At 44.2% G+C, this 17,500-nt stretch overlaps 2 protein-coding genes across 2 annotated transcripts in view; one reads left to right on the top strand and one right to left on the bottom strand.

Annotated features, from left to right (window-relative positions):
- Positions 1–10,729, top strand: part of LOC133137357 (double-stranded RNA-specific editase B2-like) — a 77,032-nt gene extending 66,303 nt beyond the window's left edge. The window contains exons 7-10 of the mRNA XM_061255583.1: positions 4,421–4,589; positions 7,118–7,299; positions 8,315–8,496; positions 10,553–10,729. Coding sequence (XP_061111567.1) covers positions 4,421–4,589; positions 7,118–7,299; positions 8,315–8,496; positions 10,553–10,729 — 710 coding nt within the window. The remainder of the gene's footprint in view (positions 1–4,420; positions 4,590–7,117; positions 7,300–8,314; positions 8,497–10,552) is intronic.
- A 3,969-nt stretch (positions 10,730–14,698) lies between these two features.
- LOC133137984 (WD repeat-containing protein 37-like) overlaps positions 14,699–17,500 on the bottom strand; it is a 35,604-nt gene continuing 32,802 nt past the window's right edge. Inside the window, exon 14 of the mRNA XM_061256422.1 lies at positions 14,699–17,500. This exon is cut by the window's right edge and continues 75 nt beyond it. Within this exon, the coding sequence (XP_061112406.1) occupies positions 17,444–17,500 (57 nt within the window). The 3' untranslated portion in view covers positions 14,699–17,443.

Here is a 17,500-nt window from a genome sequence, read left to right as displayed (position 1 = left end):
CTACACAAGGCCTGTTACACACTCTACACAAGGCCTGTTACACACTCTACACAAGGCCTGTTACTCTACACAAGGCCTGTTACTCTACACAACACCTGTTACACACTCTACACAAGGCCTGTTACTCTACACAAGGCCTGTTACTCTACACAACACCTGTTACACACTCTACACAAGGCCTGTTACTCTACACAAGGCCTGTTACTCTACTCAACACCTGTTACACACTCTACACAAGGCCTGTTACACACTCTACACAAGGCCTGTTACACACTCTACACAAGGCCTGTTACTCTACACAAGGCCTGTTACACACTCTACACAACACCTGTTACTCACTCTACACAAGGCCTGTTACACACTCTACACAAGGCCTGTTACACACTCTACACAAGGCCTGTTACACACTCTACACAAGGCCTGTTACTCACTCTACACAAGGCCCGTTACTCTACACAACGCCTGTTACACACTCCACACAAGGCCTGTTACACACTCTACACAAGGCCTGTTACACACTCTACACAAGGCCTGTTACTCTACACAAGGCCTGTTACACACTCTACACAAGGCCTGTTACACACTCTACACAAGGCCTGTTACACACTCTACACAACGCCTGTTACACACTCTACACAAGGCCTGTTACTCACTCTACACAAGGCCTGTTACTCTACACAAGGCCTGTTACTCTACACAAGGCCCGTTACTCTACACAAGGCCTGTTACTCTACACAAGGCCTGTTACTCTACACAAGGCCTGTTACTCACTCTACACAAGGCCTGTTACTCTACACAAGGCCCGTTACTCTACACAAGGCCTGTTACTCTACACAAGGCCTGTTACTCTACACAAGGCCTGTTACACACTCTACACAAGGCCTGTTACTCTACACAAGGCCTGTTACTCACTCTACACAAGGCCTGTTACTCACTCTACACAAGGCCTGTTACACACTCTACACAACGCCTGTTACACACTCTACACAAGGCCTGTTACTCACTCTACACAAGGCCTGTTACTCTACACAAGGCCTGTTACTCACTCTACACAAGGCCTGTTACTCTACACAAGGCCTGTTACTCTACAAAACGCCTGTTACTCACTCTACAAAACGCCTGTTACACACTCTACACAACGCCTGTTACTTACTCTACACAAGGACAGCCAGCATAGACGTTATTAAAACACTGGGGGTTTTCAAGACCAGGCTTGATTCGGTGCTAGATCCAATTTAGCGTTTAGGCAAACTAAGCAGGAAGTACATTTTAGGTAGGGAAAGGCGAGCAACGCTGGGCTGAATTATGTTCCTGCCATTATGTTATATTATGTCATGCTAATGACATGCTATTTAATCAGCCAATGATGCGACAGCAATTGGATGCATAAAAGCATGCAGATGTGGTCAAGCGGTTCAAAAAACATCCAGTGAGCAGAAGTTCTGTGGGAAGAAATGGGTTGTTAAAGATGGAGGTGAGACGAGATGGTCGAAGCTGACAAGAAGGTAACAGGAACGCAAATAACCACACATTACAATAGTGGTATGCAGTATGTCTGAACACACAACACGTCAAACCTCTTGAGTGGATCGGCGAAAACCAAAGAAAGCGCTCACTGAGTGTACACTGCCAATGCACATGGTGGCAATCTAGGCTAATCTGGCTGGAGTATCCTTGGAGCGTAAATGATTAATTAATGATTATTCTTTGTGTTCTTTGTGTGTAGTTGTTGGTTGAACAGTGTTTACGTCCTGTTGACACTTGGCGTCACTAACAGAAATGTGTGGAATTGCAGCACGTCTCCGTGCGTTTCGAAAGTCGGGACGGCCCACGGATGTGAGAAACGGCCCTTGCGTCGTTGCGTGCGTTCCTTGCGTAGAGCGTGTAACAGGCGATACGAAACCTTCTGAGCGAGTTAGCCTGTAGCGCTCAGAGACGTTTTTTGCAGATTTTCTCAGCCATTTGGCATATGACATTTAGCATTTCACGAACGTAGAATGGATTTATCATACTCGCATACTGACATTTTGAGAGGAGTATCCATGCTGGTTAGGTTTGATTTTTTGATAAAAACTTTCTTTGGCGGGTCATGCAGAAGAGCTGTACAACTCCTTATGTAAGACCCGTCAAAGAAAGCGTTCCTGATTTTTAAAGCAGCTACATGTTTTAATGATAGCTGCTGTGGGTAGTCATACATTAAAATATTGAACTCCTACAATTTTGAAGAACCTTTCAATTTTTGTCAGCAACTGCCTGCCAAAGATGCTGATTTAATACTGTAAATTCAAACTGGAAAAAAAAAAAAGAATTCTCTTGTTGGTCTGCTGCTCTTGGTTAGAACTGCAGTAATTTTGTCTTTGAGTGTCTGCCAAATGACTTAGTAGTAGCAGGTAATTCTGTTCTCCAAATGTCAGGCCGGTGCCTTGTCATTATGCTGATGGCTCAGTTTTCTTTCTTTATTTATTTCTTGGTGGAATAAAAGAAGGGATTTTACCTTAATTTGGTTAGTCATTAAGCCTTTTCCCATTTTTGACATTCAGCTTTTAAAGATAAGAAAATTGCTTTTGCTTTACCGTTCCATAATACTTAGTTCCTTTCTCTGAAGACTGTAACCCTCCCACCAGCGTAATTATCAGCAGACACTGCCATCGTAATTGTGGAGAAAAGTGCTAATAATTCTAGGGGCCGAAAGCAATGCGCTTTGCGCTCATTCCTGGCTACTCTCCCCGCTGCAGAACTGATATAGAGCTCTTCTCCCCACTGCAGAACTGATATAGAGCTCTTTTCACCATACAGATACATTATTTAAGTGTTTTACAGAAGGCAGGAATAAAATAATCAAACTACAGAACAGGGCTGTAATATAAAATCACAGGACAACAGTGGAAATAGTGCAGTAATCTTCGTCAAGTCTTGAATGGGAAATACCATGCCTATTGCATCACCTCTTTTCTATCAGTCTCAGGAGCATTAAAGAGTATTAAGGAGCACTAAAGAGTGTTAGAGAGCACTAAAGAGAGTTAGAGAGCATGAAAGAGTATTAGAGAGCGCTAAAGAACATTAAAGGTCATTAGAGAGCACTAAAGAGTGTGAAAGAGTATTAGAGAGTGTAAAGAACATTAAAGAGCATTAGAGAGCACTGAAGGGTATTAGAGAGCACTAAAGAGCATTAGAGAGCACTAAAGAGTATGAAAGAGTATTAGAGAGTGCTAAAGAGCATGACATAGTATTACAGGGCACTAAAGAGCATGGAAGAGTATTAGAGAGCACTAAAGAGCATTATAGAGCATTAGAGAGCACTAAAGAACATTAAAGAGCATTAGAGAGCACTAAAGACCATGGAAGAGTATTAGAGAGTGCTAAAGAACATTAAAGATCGTTAGAGAGCACTAAAGAGCATGAAAGAGCATTAGAGAGTGTAAAGAACATTAAAGAGCATTAGAGAGCACTAAAGAGTATTAGAGAGCGCTAAAGAACATTAAAGAGTATTAGAGAGCACTATAGAGCACTAAAGAGCATGAAACAGTATTAGAGAGTGCTAAAGAGCATTAGAGAGCACTAAAGAGCATGAAAGAGTATTAGAGAGCGCTAAAGAACATTAAAGAGCATTAGACAGCACTAAAGAGCATGAAAGAGTATTAGAGCGCTAAAGAGCATGAAAGAGTATTAGAGAGCACTAAAGAGCATGGAAGAGTATTAGAGAGCACTAAAGAGCATGGAAGAGGATTAGAGAGTGTTAAAGAGCATGAAAGTATTAGAGAGCACTAAAGAGCATTATAAAGCATTAGAGAGCACTAAAGCACATTAAAGAGCATTAGAGACCACTAAAGAGCTTTAAAGAGCATTACGGAGCATGAAAGAGGGAGCACGAAAGAGCATGAAAGAGTATTAGAGAGCACTAAAGAACATTACAGAGCATTAGAGAGCACTAAAGAGCATGAAAGAGTATTAGAGAATGCTAAAGAGCATTAGAGAGCACTAAAGAACATTAAAGAGTATTAGAGAGCCCTAAAGAACATTAAAGAGCATTAGAGAGCACTAAAGAACATTAAAGAGCATTAGAGAGCACTAAAGAGCATGAAAGAGTATTAGAGAGCGCTAAAGAGCATGAAAGAGTATTAGAGAGCACTAAAGAACATCAAAGAGTATTAGAGAGCGTTAAAGAACAGTGAAGAGCAGTAGAGAGCCCTAAAAAGCATGAAAGAGTATTAGAGAACACTAAAGAGCATGAAAGAGTATTAGAGAGCGTTAAAGAACATTAAAGAGCATTAGAGAGCACTAAAGAGCATGGAAGAGAGAGTATTAGAGAGCAGTAAAGAGCGTTAGGGAGCACTAAAGAGCATTAAAGAGCATTTGTACAGAACAGGTTTGCAGCGCAGGCCTGAGGCTCAGCCTGGGTCTCGCCTGGCTCCTCCCCCAGGGTGCAGGGCTCAGCGCTGGGCGCGGCGGATCCACAGCCGCCTGCGGACCAAGATCGAGTCGGGGGAGGGGACGCTCCCCGTGCGCGCCCGCGGCCCCGCCCAGGCCTGGGACGCCGTCCTGCAGGGGGAGCAGCTCGTCACCATGTCCTGCACCGACAAAATTGCGCGGTGAGTCCCCCTGTCGCCGTGGTAACCACGTCCCGCACCGGCAAAATCGCGCGATGGGTCCCCACTGTCATGTCGGGTGTGCAGGCTGCTGAACTTATAACTTGTGACATAACTTACAACATACTTATAACATTTCTGAAATAAGATTCACATCTGGAATAGTCATTTGTGTAAAATGTGTATGTGTGTAATGTATGGAAAAGTAATGTAATGTAATGTAATGTAATTTTTTATTATTGAATTAAGACCGTTACTGTTATTGCTCCACACCCCTCAAAGATAGTAGCCGTGCTGTGCATGCATGAATGCGTGAACTCAAAATGGTGCAGAACACTGGCCTCAAATGTCCACTCAATGTCCCACTCACATTTCCTGATAATTGTAGCATTAGAATGTGCCTTTTACAAAAGCAAAATTTGTATGAAGGCTTAAATTACACAAGAAAAAGCACAGGCAGTGTACAGGCAGCTCCAGCCTGAATCCCTGAGCTTTTTTTGTCTCCAAACAGTGAGCAGCTCCGCTCTGTCAGGGAACAGAGCTCCTGACATTTCAGCGCTGAGAACGAAGACATGAAATATTGATTTAAGGTTTAACTTTATTAAAGGACTTATCTTTTTTTATTAAAGAGTGGTCAGAGAGGGTCCCGGTTTAAATAATGTGCCGCTGTGAAAGAGATTAGAATAAGATGCAAAGGTCGCCTGATATTTGCTTCAGGTGGGAGCGTTCTGTCCAGAGGGCACACAAGCTGGCTGTTTGTCCTCCAGAGCATGGGTCTTCTTCAAGGATGCTGACTGTATCCGTATGGTCACGCTAGGACTCGGAACCGTACTTTCGTACGGTCTAGCTCATCAACCAGTTACCAGTTGTTTCAAAGCTGTTCAAGCAGTTTTTTCAGCAGGGTGCCTAACATATGAAATGAATTAATTAGTTGATTGATGATGGATTGACGGATGGATAAACAGATCAGCGTTGTTGGTTCAGTATGAGCTGGCTTGATTGGTCTCCTCACTCAGTAAACCCTTTTGTGAAGTAAAGCCCAGTCTCCACCAAACAGAGACGAGACGGTTTAAGAACCGCTGAGTATGTCGAGTCTTAAGCCCCAAAGTTTTAGAACAATTAGTGATTTAACGTTACAGTTAACTTGGGTCATCGTGGAAACGGTTGTTTATTTGTTTACTCCGCGCTTTGGTGTCGACTGCCTAGTCCGTACTCACGGACGTTTTGAGATTTAAACGTGGACGTTCCGAGATTTCCCTAGCCCTGTCTGGTCTCGTCTTGGCCGTTCGGCGGAGACCGGGCTCAAAGAGTTTCAAACGAGCACGCTGAGGGCCTAACCTGCGTCATTGAAATAAGATCGGCGGCCATTTTGTGAAGGAAGTGCTGCAGGAATGTGGAGCCTTCAGAGGCCAGAACAGTCTCATTTCAACACCACCACTTTCATCCAGCTTTCCTTTCAGAGCGGTATCTATGAGAGGCATTATTATACCCATTGTGTTAAAGGGCCAAAGTGAATTACCATGACACTGAATTCCAGTCTCTTCACACTGTGGGGAATATGATTAAATATTAAATATTAAATATAGATTCATTTTAAGCCCTTCAGCTCTTTCGAATAGATATGAATTAATTAATTTCAGGATTAGAAATTCACGGGATTGTTAAATTATGAATAATAATACTTATTTCAGAAATCTTTGATAGACAAATGGATAGATAACATCACACCTCCGTGTGCCCTGCAGAACCCACCAGCTCAGAGTGAAACCATTCATTATGGTGAAAGAAGCAGGAATGAGAACAGTGAATACAGCACTGATATCAGGAAGTGTGTTTTCATACAGAGAGTGGTCAGTGAATGAGCTGTTTTTTGGGTCGTAATCTGATGATGGTGATGGTGACGCTGATGATGGTGATGATGGTGGTGATGGTGATGGTGGTGATGGTGATGATGATGGTGATGATGATGATGATGATGATGATGGTGATGGTGGTGATGATGATGGTGATGATGATGATGATGATGATGGTGGTGATGGTGATGGTGGTGATTGTGATGGTGATGGTGATGGTTGTGATGGTGATGATAATGATGATGGTGATGGTGGTGATGGTGATGATGATGGTGATGGTTGTGATGGTGATGATAATGATGATGGTGATGGTGATGATGATGATGGTGATGGGGAGGTTATGATGGTGATGGAGATGATGATGATGATGATGATGGTGATGATGATGATGGTGATGGAGATGATGTAATGATGATGATGATGATGATGATGATGGTGGTGATGGTGATGGTGGTGATTGTGATGGTGATGGTGATGGTTGTGATGGTGATGATAATGATGATGGTGATGGTGATGGTGATGGTGGTGATGGTGATGATGATGATGATGATGGTGATGGGGAGGTTATGATGGTGATGGAGATGATGATGATGATGATGATGGTGATGATGATGATGGTGATGGAGATGATGTAATGATGATGATGATGATGATTATGATGGCGCTCTCCATCCTCAGGTGGAATGTTCTGGGGGTGCAGGGTTCTCTCCTCTCTCACTTCCTGGAGCCGGTGTACCTGTCCAGCCTCACCGTGGGGAGCCTGCGTCACACAGGTCACCTGTCCAGGATGGTGTCCCATCGGCTGGAGCGCGTCGGCCCCCTGCCCCCGCCCTACCGGCACAACCAGCCCCTCCTCGGCTGTAAGATCCGTCCCGCCGTGCCATCTCCACTGACAGCGGTCCTCCGTGTAACATGCACCAAAAATACAGTTCCCTGCAAAAGTCTTAGGCACATTGCACGTGTATAAAAAAGTCCATAAAACAAAGATTTGTACTGTCCTCTCAGGTCTACTTTTGCACTTGTTCTTGTGATTGATTTGCACTTTGTTGTACGTCGCTCTGGATAAGAGCGTCTGCTAAATGCCACGTAATGTAATGTAAAAGATACTTTCACAAATAATGACACATTAATGCAGGAAAACACATTTAAAAAGATACAATTACAAAAAATCCATGATGGCTAAGACCTTTGCACAGTACTATATGTGAAAATATTCAGAGGGTTTCCTCTGCCACTGCCTTATACAATGGGTCTGTTTGTTTATTACTTGTGTAAGCCAACACCGCTTAACCCGATTAGAGTAAAACAGTATCGGGGTATCTTTGGTATCGGGGTAATAATACAGAGAAAAGAAAAACCAAGTCACTCTACTGTGGAACAAACTTAATAAAATGCCTTTATTCCGTGGCATGTTCCAATGAACACTGGGCTTTTCATAACCGCCCATTGGAACGTGCTGCAGAATGAAGCCATTTTGTTAAGTGTGTTCAGTGGAGAAAAAAAAAACATAGTTTTTCTTTTTTCTTGGTTCTTTGTCAAATATTTCCTATTGTGGCTGCGCAGTGGTGTCCAATTTGGTTCTTTGGAGAGTCTAAATTGCCCTTAGGTATTATATTACATTACAATTATTTCCAAATTATCCAAAGCGATTTACAGTTGATTAGACTAAGCAGGGGACAATCCCCCCTGGAGCAATGCAGGGTTAGGGGAAACATTGTGCTGAACAGCTGTGTAGATCTTATCATGGCTGCACCGGGGCTTGAACCACCCACCTTGCCGAGACGCTAGCCTGGAATGCTAGGCTAGGAGAAGCAGGGTTTGTCTGAAGGGGCCTCTCTCTCGCCCCACTGACCTCGTTCTGCCCCTCCCTTCCAGGCCTCGGGAGCAGCGATGGCCGGTGGGTGGGCAAATCGCCCTGTTTCAGTGTCAACTGGACGGCCGGCGACGCCCAGCTGGAGGTGATCAACGCCTCCACGGGCAGGAGGCGCGACTCAGGGGCGTCGTCACGCCTCTGCAAACACGCCCTCTTCGCCCGCTGGGCCAGGCTCCACAGCAAGGCGAGTCCCCACGGCCCGGACACGAGCAGCACTTCACTTAACTTTCACTCAGCTGTCAGCAACTTAACTTTCAACAGCTTTACTTAACTTTCACTTAACTGTCAACAACTTAACTCTCAACAGCTTTACTTAGCTTTCACTTAACTGTCAACAACTTAACTGTCAACAGCTTTACTTAACTTTCACTTAACTGTCAACAACTTAACTGTCAACAGCTTTACTTAACTTTCACTTAACTGTCAACAACTTAACTGTCAACAGCTTTACTTAACTTTCACTTAACTGTCAACAACTTAACTTTCAACAGCTTTACCTAACTTTCACTTAACTGTCAACAACTTAACTTTCAACAGCTTTACTTAACTTTCACTTAACTGTCAACAACTTAACTGTCAACAGCTTTACTTAACTTTCACTTAACTGTCAACAACTTTACTTAACTTTCACTCAGCTGTCAGCGACTTAACTCTCAACAACTTTACTTAACTTTCACTCAACTGTCAACAACTTTACTTAACTTTCACTCAACTGTCAACAACTTTACTTAACTTTTACTCAACTGTCAACAACTGTACCTAACCTAACTGTGACTTAATTATCAACAACTTTACCTAACTGTGACTTAATTATCAACAACTTAACATTCACTTAACTCTCAACAACTTTACTTAACTTTGACTTAACTGTCAACGACTTTACTTAACTTTTACTCAACTGTCAGCAACTTTACTTAAGTTTGACTTAACTCTCAACAACTTTACCTAACTGTGACTTAATTATCAACAACTTAACATTCACTTAACTCTCAACAACTTCACTTAACTTTGGCTGGCTAGCTCAACAACAAATTGAACGGCTTCTGTGCCAAGCGCTTCGATTTGCTCCAGCTAAAAGCTGGACATATGTAAATGAGTATATACTATAGTTGTGTTGACATAAAGTTACACAAGTCCAAATGGCTTGTTTGGGCACGGCGCATGTTTTTTTTTTCCCACAGTGTTTTTATAACACCTTCAACTCTTTTATACTCCAAATAGCAAGGGAAATGTTGTTAATAGATGATAGATGATGTTTAATAGATGATCTGCCTGATCCCATCCATCTGCAAGTGGAGCACTGGCACTGCTTCCAGTGGTGGGATGTTGGGCCAGCATAGGCTCACTGTCTGATAGGAGCCAAAATGCTAATAGAACAGCCTGAAGCCCTTTATATTTTTTTACAGTTTACATTGTCATTCTGTTAGTGAAACAAAGGGGTTTAATTTCCATAATGAAAATGTCTTTAGCACACATCATTAGTGGCCCAAATTGTGCTGATTCAAGCTGAACATTCAGAACAAAAACACTGAGACACACTGAGAAGCACTCAAACGGCCTCCGTTAGTCAGTCCTCCCCTTGCGCTAAATATCACACGCAAGACTGAGCACCGTCGTCCTGAAAAGGCTATTTTTCCCTGACTCATTTGGCACTGTATTTCTGGGGGTTTGTTGCATCAATGAAAATGCGTAGTTGTAGCACAGAGAATGTGAACGATCTTCAGAGCAAAGCGAGTGAGCAAAGCTTTATTTGTGTCGCACGTTTCACACAGCGCTATACAAAGGGCTCTATTTGAAGGCTGGAAAGAGCCGCATATTTCAGCTGAAGGAGGGATGTGTGTGTTCAATCTGAAAACGTTTTGCTCCTTTGTGCTACGGTTTGTGTTGAATGATACATTTTTTCCCCAACGGTGTGCCAACGTTTTACAGCAGGCTTTGAGGTGTCTGCCTCCATTTGGTGGGTGTGTCGGGGGCGTAGCCCGAATCAATAATAGACCTAAAGGCCTGTGCTTTAAAGGCCAGAGAACACCTTTGGAGCAAACTCAGCTGCCATTGGAACAAACTGCACTATGTCAGTCAGTTCACCCACTGTTTGCAACAGGATGTTCAATGTGCCACCATTTCTGCTTAAATAGACGTTTGGCTATGTTTTGTCGGGGCTGAACGTGACCCTGGTCTTCACATCGTGTGTTTTTATTTTATTTTCTGATGTTTTTTTGTGTTTTTTTTTTTTTCCCCAGCTCGGCTCAAACTTCCCGGGCGTGGCTGAGACTGGGCTGATGTACTGTGAGGCCAAGCGGGCTGCAGCAACCTACCAAAGTGCCAAGCGGCGATTGGTCAAATCGCTGCAGGAGGCGGGGCTTGGGACTTGGATCAGGAAGCCACCGGAGCAGGAGCAATTCTTGCTGTGCGTGTGAGAGAGAGAGAGAGAGAGAGAGAGAGGGGCGGGGTCTGGCTGTCACTCCACACCAGGGCAGCTCACCGATTGGTTGGGACAACTCACTGCCTGGTTGAGGCAGCTGACTGATTGGTTGGGACGACTCACTGTCTGGTTGAGGTAACTCACTAATTGGTTGGGACAACTCACGGACGGATCAAGGCAGCTCACTGATTGGTTGGGACAACTCGCTGTCTGGTTGAGGTAACTCACAGATTGGTTGAGACAGTTCACTGTCCGGTTGCGGCAGTTGACTGATTGGTTGGGACGACTCACTGTCTGATTGAGGTAACTCACTGATTGGTTGAGACAATTCACTCTCTGGTTGAGGCAGCTCACTGATTGGTTGAGACAACTGGTCAGTGATCAGTCAGTAACCACCAGTTCCTCTCTCCTTCACCAACAGACAACAGCCCACATAGCATGAGATAGGCAGAGGGTCAGGGGTCAGAGGTCAGGAGGTCAACTCCGTTCAGATGAAACATTGGTGGCTGTACCGCCTGGGGAAACCCTGTGGATGTCAGAACCCAAAACTTCAGCCTGTAGCATTGCACCTCTCTCTCACCCCCAAGAACTGAAAGAGCGGGGGCGTGGGGCAGGGTGTGGACCCCTCCTCTGCAGGTAAGAGAAGAACGCGGGAGATTATCGCCACGGTGATCCCGTCGCGCCACGCGCCCGTTTGAGTTCTCACTGCCTCCGCTTCCTCTCGCTCTCGCTCGGACTTCCTGTGATATTTACAGCCAGCGCCTCCTCATTTTCTCCCTTCTTTTCACATGTCTTAAAGGTTTTTCTCTGTTTGCTCACCACCAAGGAGAATGGCAGGTAAGCAAACACGCTCAGAACGGCACAGTATGGGACTTCAGTGTTCTGCAGAAGCTGGGGAATCGCACGAGGGCTGCCCTGGGTATAACACTGGGGCTGGGTTCGAAACCGCATACTAGCGTACTACTCCTACTAAATTTCAGGCTGATTTTCATTTAAATGTAGTACAAGTAGTATTTACATTACATTGACAGCATTTGGCAGACGCTCTTATCCAGAGCGACGTACAGTTGATTAGACTAAGCAGGAGACAATCCTCCCCTGGAGCAATGCAGGGTTAAGGGCCTTGCTCAAGGGCCCAACGGCTGTACGGATCTTATTGTGGCTACACCGGGGATCGAACCACCGACCTTGTGGCTCCCAGTCATGTACCCTAAGCACTACACTACAGGCCGCCCATATCCAACAGTATGCTTAGTTTGCGGTTTTGAACACAGCCTTTATGTACTTACCCTTGTTATAGAGTACCGAGGTGTAGTCATCGCCCACCCCCATGGTTCTGGAAGAGATTTTCCCCATTTCATTTTTCCCATCAATATGGATATAAGTTCCTAGCTAAAGTGTTTTAAGCCATGAACCGAACTACTCAGCTACCAGATTCAATTATAAAACATTTTTTAAAGCAAAAAAAATCTTTAGAGAACGGGAAAAAGGCAAAGGTGTCGTTAACGGTTAACTACGTATCCCATAAAGATTTGCAAACTATGTCATCCAATCGCTTTCCACTGACTTTCGCGTTTTAAATGGATAGTAATCGTATACATTTCAGATGAGTTATATTTTATATTCATTAATATTTAATTTATTAAATACATCTTGTGTATACATAGCAGTGTTGGTCCATGTTGGAGGGGAACAGGTTGCTAACCGATGAAAACTCTTGATTGTTCACCCGTGAAACTCAGTGGTGGCCATCTCCGTGGTAACGGCACTTTATGATTGTGGGTGGCGTAGTTTTTCACAAGGATTAAATGTTTTTTTTGTTTTTTTTAAAGACAAAGTTGAAATCACTGATTTATGGCTTCTAAAGGAGCATACACCATCGTTTCACATTCTGGTAGCTCAGTCTACCTTTTATTTGTGAATACATACCCATAAACAAATCAAATTCTCTCCGGCGAATATAAATGGCATTTTTACTTCCGGAACCGTTACCTCACCTCTGTACTCTATGGGAGGCTGACGTAAAATGGCCGCCATGCGCTGTCCCAATCCTTAACGAGGCCAGCTGCACTCGACCGGTCCAGTCCCCACAGATCAGAGGTCTGCAGTCACACACCTCACCTGACGCCAGGTGTGTTTCCAGTCACAGGGCCAGGTGTGTTACGTTCAGGCCAGGTGTGTTACGTTCAGGCCAGGTGTGTTACGCTCAGGCCAGGTGTGTTACGCTCAGGCCAGGTGTGTTACGCTCAGGCCAGGTGTGTTACGCTCAGGCCAGGTGTGTTACGTTCAGGCCAGGTGTGTTACGTTCAGGCCAGGTGTGTTACGCTCAGGCCAGGTGTGTTACGCTCATCCCAGGTGTCTTTCAGATGTGAAAGCCCTTCTGAATCTACCAAAACAGTGTCTGTAGAAGCAGGTAGAACGGCAAAGAAACAAGCCTGTATGCTGTAAGGAAAGGGAACATTTCATTCGGGAACTCAACTTTGTGTGCTTCGTTTCCATGTGTAACGAAACGTTGGGGTGAAGGGCCATTGCTTGGCCTACTTCGCTACGTCTTTCCTGGATGTTTTGGTCCGAGTTTTAGGGAGAGACTGGGAGGTTTCTGCCATTTTAACATCTGTGGGAAGCTCATTCCCACACCAAGAGGTCGCATAATGGGGAACCTGATTGATGTACACTGAGGGGGAAAAAAGGTAAGACAAAAACGTGTGGTTAAAAAAAAACACTTGTCACTGGAGTGGTAGCTTATGGGTACAAAAAAACTTCTCTCTAGCCATGGGCTTAATAATGAATGTGTATCATTTGTCTTGCGAAACTTTTTAGTACCCAAAGAACATTATTGTCCCTTTCAGGGTTCATGTGGAAAATGAACAAAAATGTTCCCTGATTTACCTTTATTTCTGACAGCATAGGAGGGAATTTACAAGATACTAAGATGATATACTACATTAAATCGCAAGCAACTGCTGGATTGGTTTTATTTGGGCTTATTTGGGAGTGCAGTGTTATTGGTTTACAAAAGGTAGCAAACGCAGGTGGTGATTTTATCTGGGTAATTTCAGGGTTTTTATTTTTTTTATGTATGCTTCATTCTCCATCTTGAACATCTTTTATTTTTTTGCAGAACTTTGTAACATTGAGAAGCAGGTGGAATTGATTGGCTGGTAGTGGTTGTAATGGCTGTAACATACAATACATTTACAAATAAAAATATCAAATGTGAATTCATTGATGGGTGAAACTCACATGAACTATGAATGTTATTTTCCTCTCCTGTCAGGGAGAATAAATGCTGAACTTTGATAATTCTCGGCATCCTCATTACTTAGGTTACTTTCTCAACCCTAGTGTTGGCATTTCAGGCTGCTAAGGGGACTGCCCCACCTTACATACAATCCCTGATCACTCCCTACTCCCCAGCTAGACCACTCCGGTCTGCCAGCTCTGGTCGCCTTACGGTTCCCTCTCTACGTGCACCTGGCGGTCGAGCTGCACGTTCACGCCTGTTTTCCGTTCTGGTTCCTCAGTGGTGGAATGACTTGCCTACCACTGTCAGAACAGCAGAATCCCTCCCCCTATTTCGACGCAGACTCAAAACCCACCTTTTCAAACTCTACCTTAGTCCTCCCTCCTGATTTCCCCTGCCCCTCCTTTCTGATATCCCCCCCCCCCCCCCCCTCCCAAAAAATTAAATAAAAAATGCACTTCTGATGACAACTATGTTTAGAACAGCATTTCCTGTGTATTTTGCTAGTTTCTGGATGTGATGCTCTGACTTATGGTAGAACCTATGCACTTCTAAGTCGCTTTGGATTAAAAGCGTCTGCCAAATGACTAAAATGTAAATGTAAATGTAACCCCAAAATCGTATACACTGCACCCACAATCTTGCTTTTTATTTGCATGTTTTAATCACAACTCACAAGAGCTAAACTGCGACACAACAAACGGACAGCTGACACATGAATGTATTAAACATAAGTAACATTTTATTGGATTTTATAGCCTTTGGATAGTCATCTCCACACAAAACTTACAGTTGTTTTCAAAACAGATAGAAATGAACGAGGTTCATTTGAAAGCATCTTTTTTTTTTTTTTTTAAACATCAGATTACTCGTCAGGAGATCCAGCACACTAAAAAATGATCTACAGTCGCAACGACAGACAGCATATACAGGCGCCAACCGGCTGACGGTGGCCATTTTGTGCTCATTTAAAAGGTTATTGACATCTGTGCGGACCTTGCGACTGAAATGGGAGTCCTCACAGAATACTATTGACAACAGAGACCTGCTATAAGGGACACGTAGTGGTGAGTGGTTCCTACTCTGGCTCAGAGACACAGGCAGCGGGGCGGTGAGAACAGGCAGCGAAAGAAAGACGTCATTCCCACTTACGATCGCCGCAACTCGCCCGATTGATCGATTGACGGCTAAGTATTTGGCAGCAGGTATCTATGGTCTAAGACACACGTACACACACAAACACACACACACACACACACTACCTGGGGGAACATCCAAAAACTCAAAAGCCTTGCCACTGTAAATAAGATTTTGTTCATGTATATTAAGCATTAAAAAGTCAGGTGTAACAGCATAAAACATAAGCAGTGATAGGCAGCAAATCTTAAATCCATCCTAGATATTTTGTAAAAGGTAGACATCCCTCAAAATAAAATAAAAAAAGGGGAGGGGGGGGGGCAAAATAAGAAAAGCACATTTTTTAAAAATGCAATATAAAACGCCATTAATGAACTGTAAAATACTTGCAGAAACTTAGGCAAACGCGAAACCTTCGCAAATTACGCTAAATTAAATGTCCGACACCCAAACACTGCAGCACAAACAGGCCTTTTTATTTTTTTTTAGGCTGTCCTTTCTTTTGAAGATACTCCTTTCGTCACGGCACACTGACCGAACTTTCACAAAGTTCCAGAAGATTCTAGGTCCTCTACGGCAATATATTAATAAGGACTGACGAGGGCATGCATGCATATGTTCAACAGCGGAGGGTAAAGTAATGGGTAAAGTTCAAGGTTTGACGACGAGGTCCAAAGCACGTGACAAAAGAAAGGACTGTTTTCCTTTTTTTCTTTTTTCTTTTTTTTCTACTCCTAAGTGGTGATTCTCCTAAGTGGTGACTATTTACATACACTTTGCTGCTCTATTAAACTACGTTTCCCATCTACCACTGCGACGGGGATTGTCGCCGTGGTAACCAGAGCTACGGACCCAAACACGGCACAGGCGCTTGTAACAACAGCTGGAGTATATGCCGCAGGCGCGTCTTCCCGCAGCCGAAATACTGATCTAAAACCGAACATTTAACGGCCACACACGCGAGAACACGCCAAAAAGAACACGCTAGAGAAGCACACGAAGCGCGGGCGGAACCGGACAGCTACCGTCACGGCTTCTACTGCGACTCTCCGGCTCCGGAGGAACGGCCGAGACACAGGAGTGTCGATGAGACCGGAGGGGTGTTTGAATTTTCAGCTGAAGGGGAAAAGTTAACACACAACCTGAACCCCCGCCCCCCCCCCAACAGATACATACTACAGCATTGCTTGAGTGTTTCGTTTTTTTTTTTTTTTCTTATTCGTCAAGCATATTAAATCCAAGATGGTGGACACACGCAAGCGGGGTACAGTTATTGCATTATAATGATGCTGTGGAGTTTTCCACGGACACAGAACCTCACGGCACGACAGCTCGGACCTCAGGGACCGGAAACACACACACACACACACGTCTTGACACAAGGACACGAGTGGTACTGTTATTGCCCTATTCCTAAAACGGCAAGGATCACAAACGGCACCCTTTTCCGAGAGGTGCAGACAACGACGTAGGGCGTGTCCCCTCCCCCGAAAAGCGAATGAGACGTTTCAGAAGTGACCGGATAAAATCATTTTTTTTCTTCTTTTTTTAATTACTTTTTTGCTAAACAAGGTGAAAATATTGCCAATGAAGTAAGACAGTTTGACTCATTAAAAAATTTACCAATGAAAAAAAAAAATTATAATAATGCACTTGTCAAGCAAACATTACCTAACACTAATTAGCGAACAAGCTAATCTTTTCTATTTGGGGGGAAAAAAAAGTCTTATTAAAAGACTAAAATGCTTGTTAAGACGGTCACGTGTTTTGCAGTGTATGTGTAACGCTGTCAGGTCCTAGAGGTACACACACACACACACACACAGGAGCAGGCTGCTAGCTAGCGCACTGTGACCCCACTATTGGCCCGTCAGGACCCTGGCTCCGCCCATAGCCTAGTGATGGCGAATGAGCTGCTGGTTTTGTGTGGCTCAGTCCTACACGACTACACAAGCTGGAGGCTACAGCAGATATGAGCGCTATTCTGATATTCCAGCACTGCGCGCCTCCTCTCCACAGAACTACCCAGCATCCTCTACCTCATCACCGTCATCATAAGTCACGGTGTACAAGACCTCTGTTTAACTCAACAACAACAACAACAACAAGAACAACAGCTTTTTTTTCCTTTTTTATAAAAGCTTAGCTTTCACATCAGGTGGCTTCAGCGTGATCTTCTGTTAGCAGTGCTTAACAGAAATGTGTGGGAGGGGGTGGGGTGTGTGGGGAGGGGTGTTCTAGTTTAAATCAGTGCAGTGTCACAGCGGGGGTATGGGGCGGGGGGTCAGGGTGTATGTTCTCAGCGTTTAAAACATCACAGCCGGGCGGTCACTTCTCCTGCAGGAGGGCGGGGATGTTGATGTTCCAGCCGATGGCCTGCCGGTC

The sequence above is a fragment of the Conger conger genome, chromosome 9, assembly GCF_963514075.1.
Source record: "Conger conger chromosome 9, fConCon1.1, whole genome shotgun sequence".
Lineage (NCBI taxonomy): Eukaryota > Metazoa > Chordata > Actinopteri > Anguilliformes > Congridae > Conger > Conger conger.
This window is presented reverse-complemented; position numbering and strand designations above follow the sequence as displayed.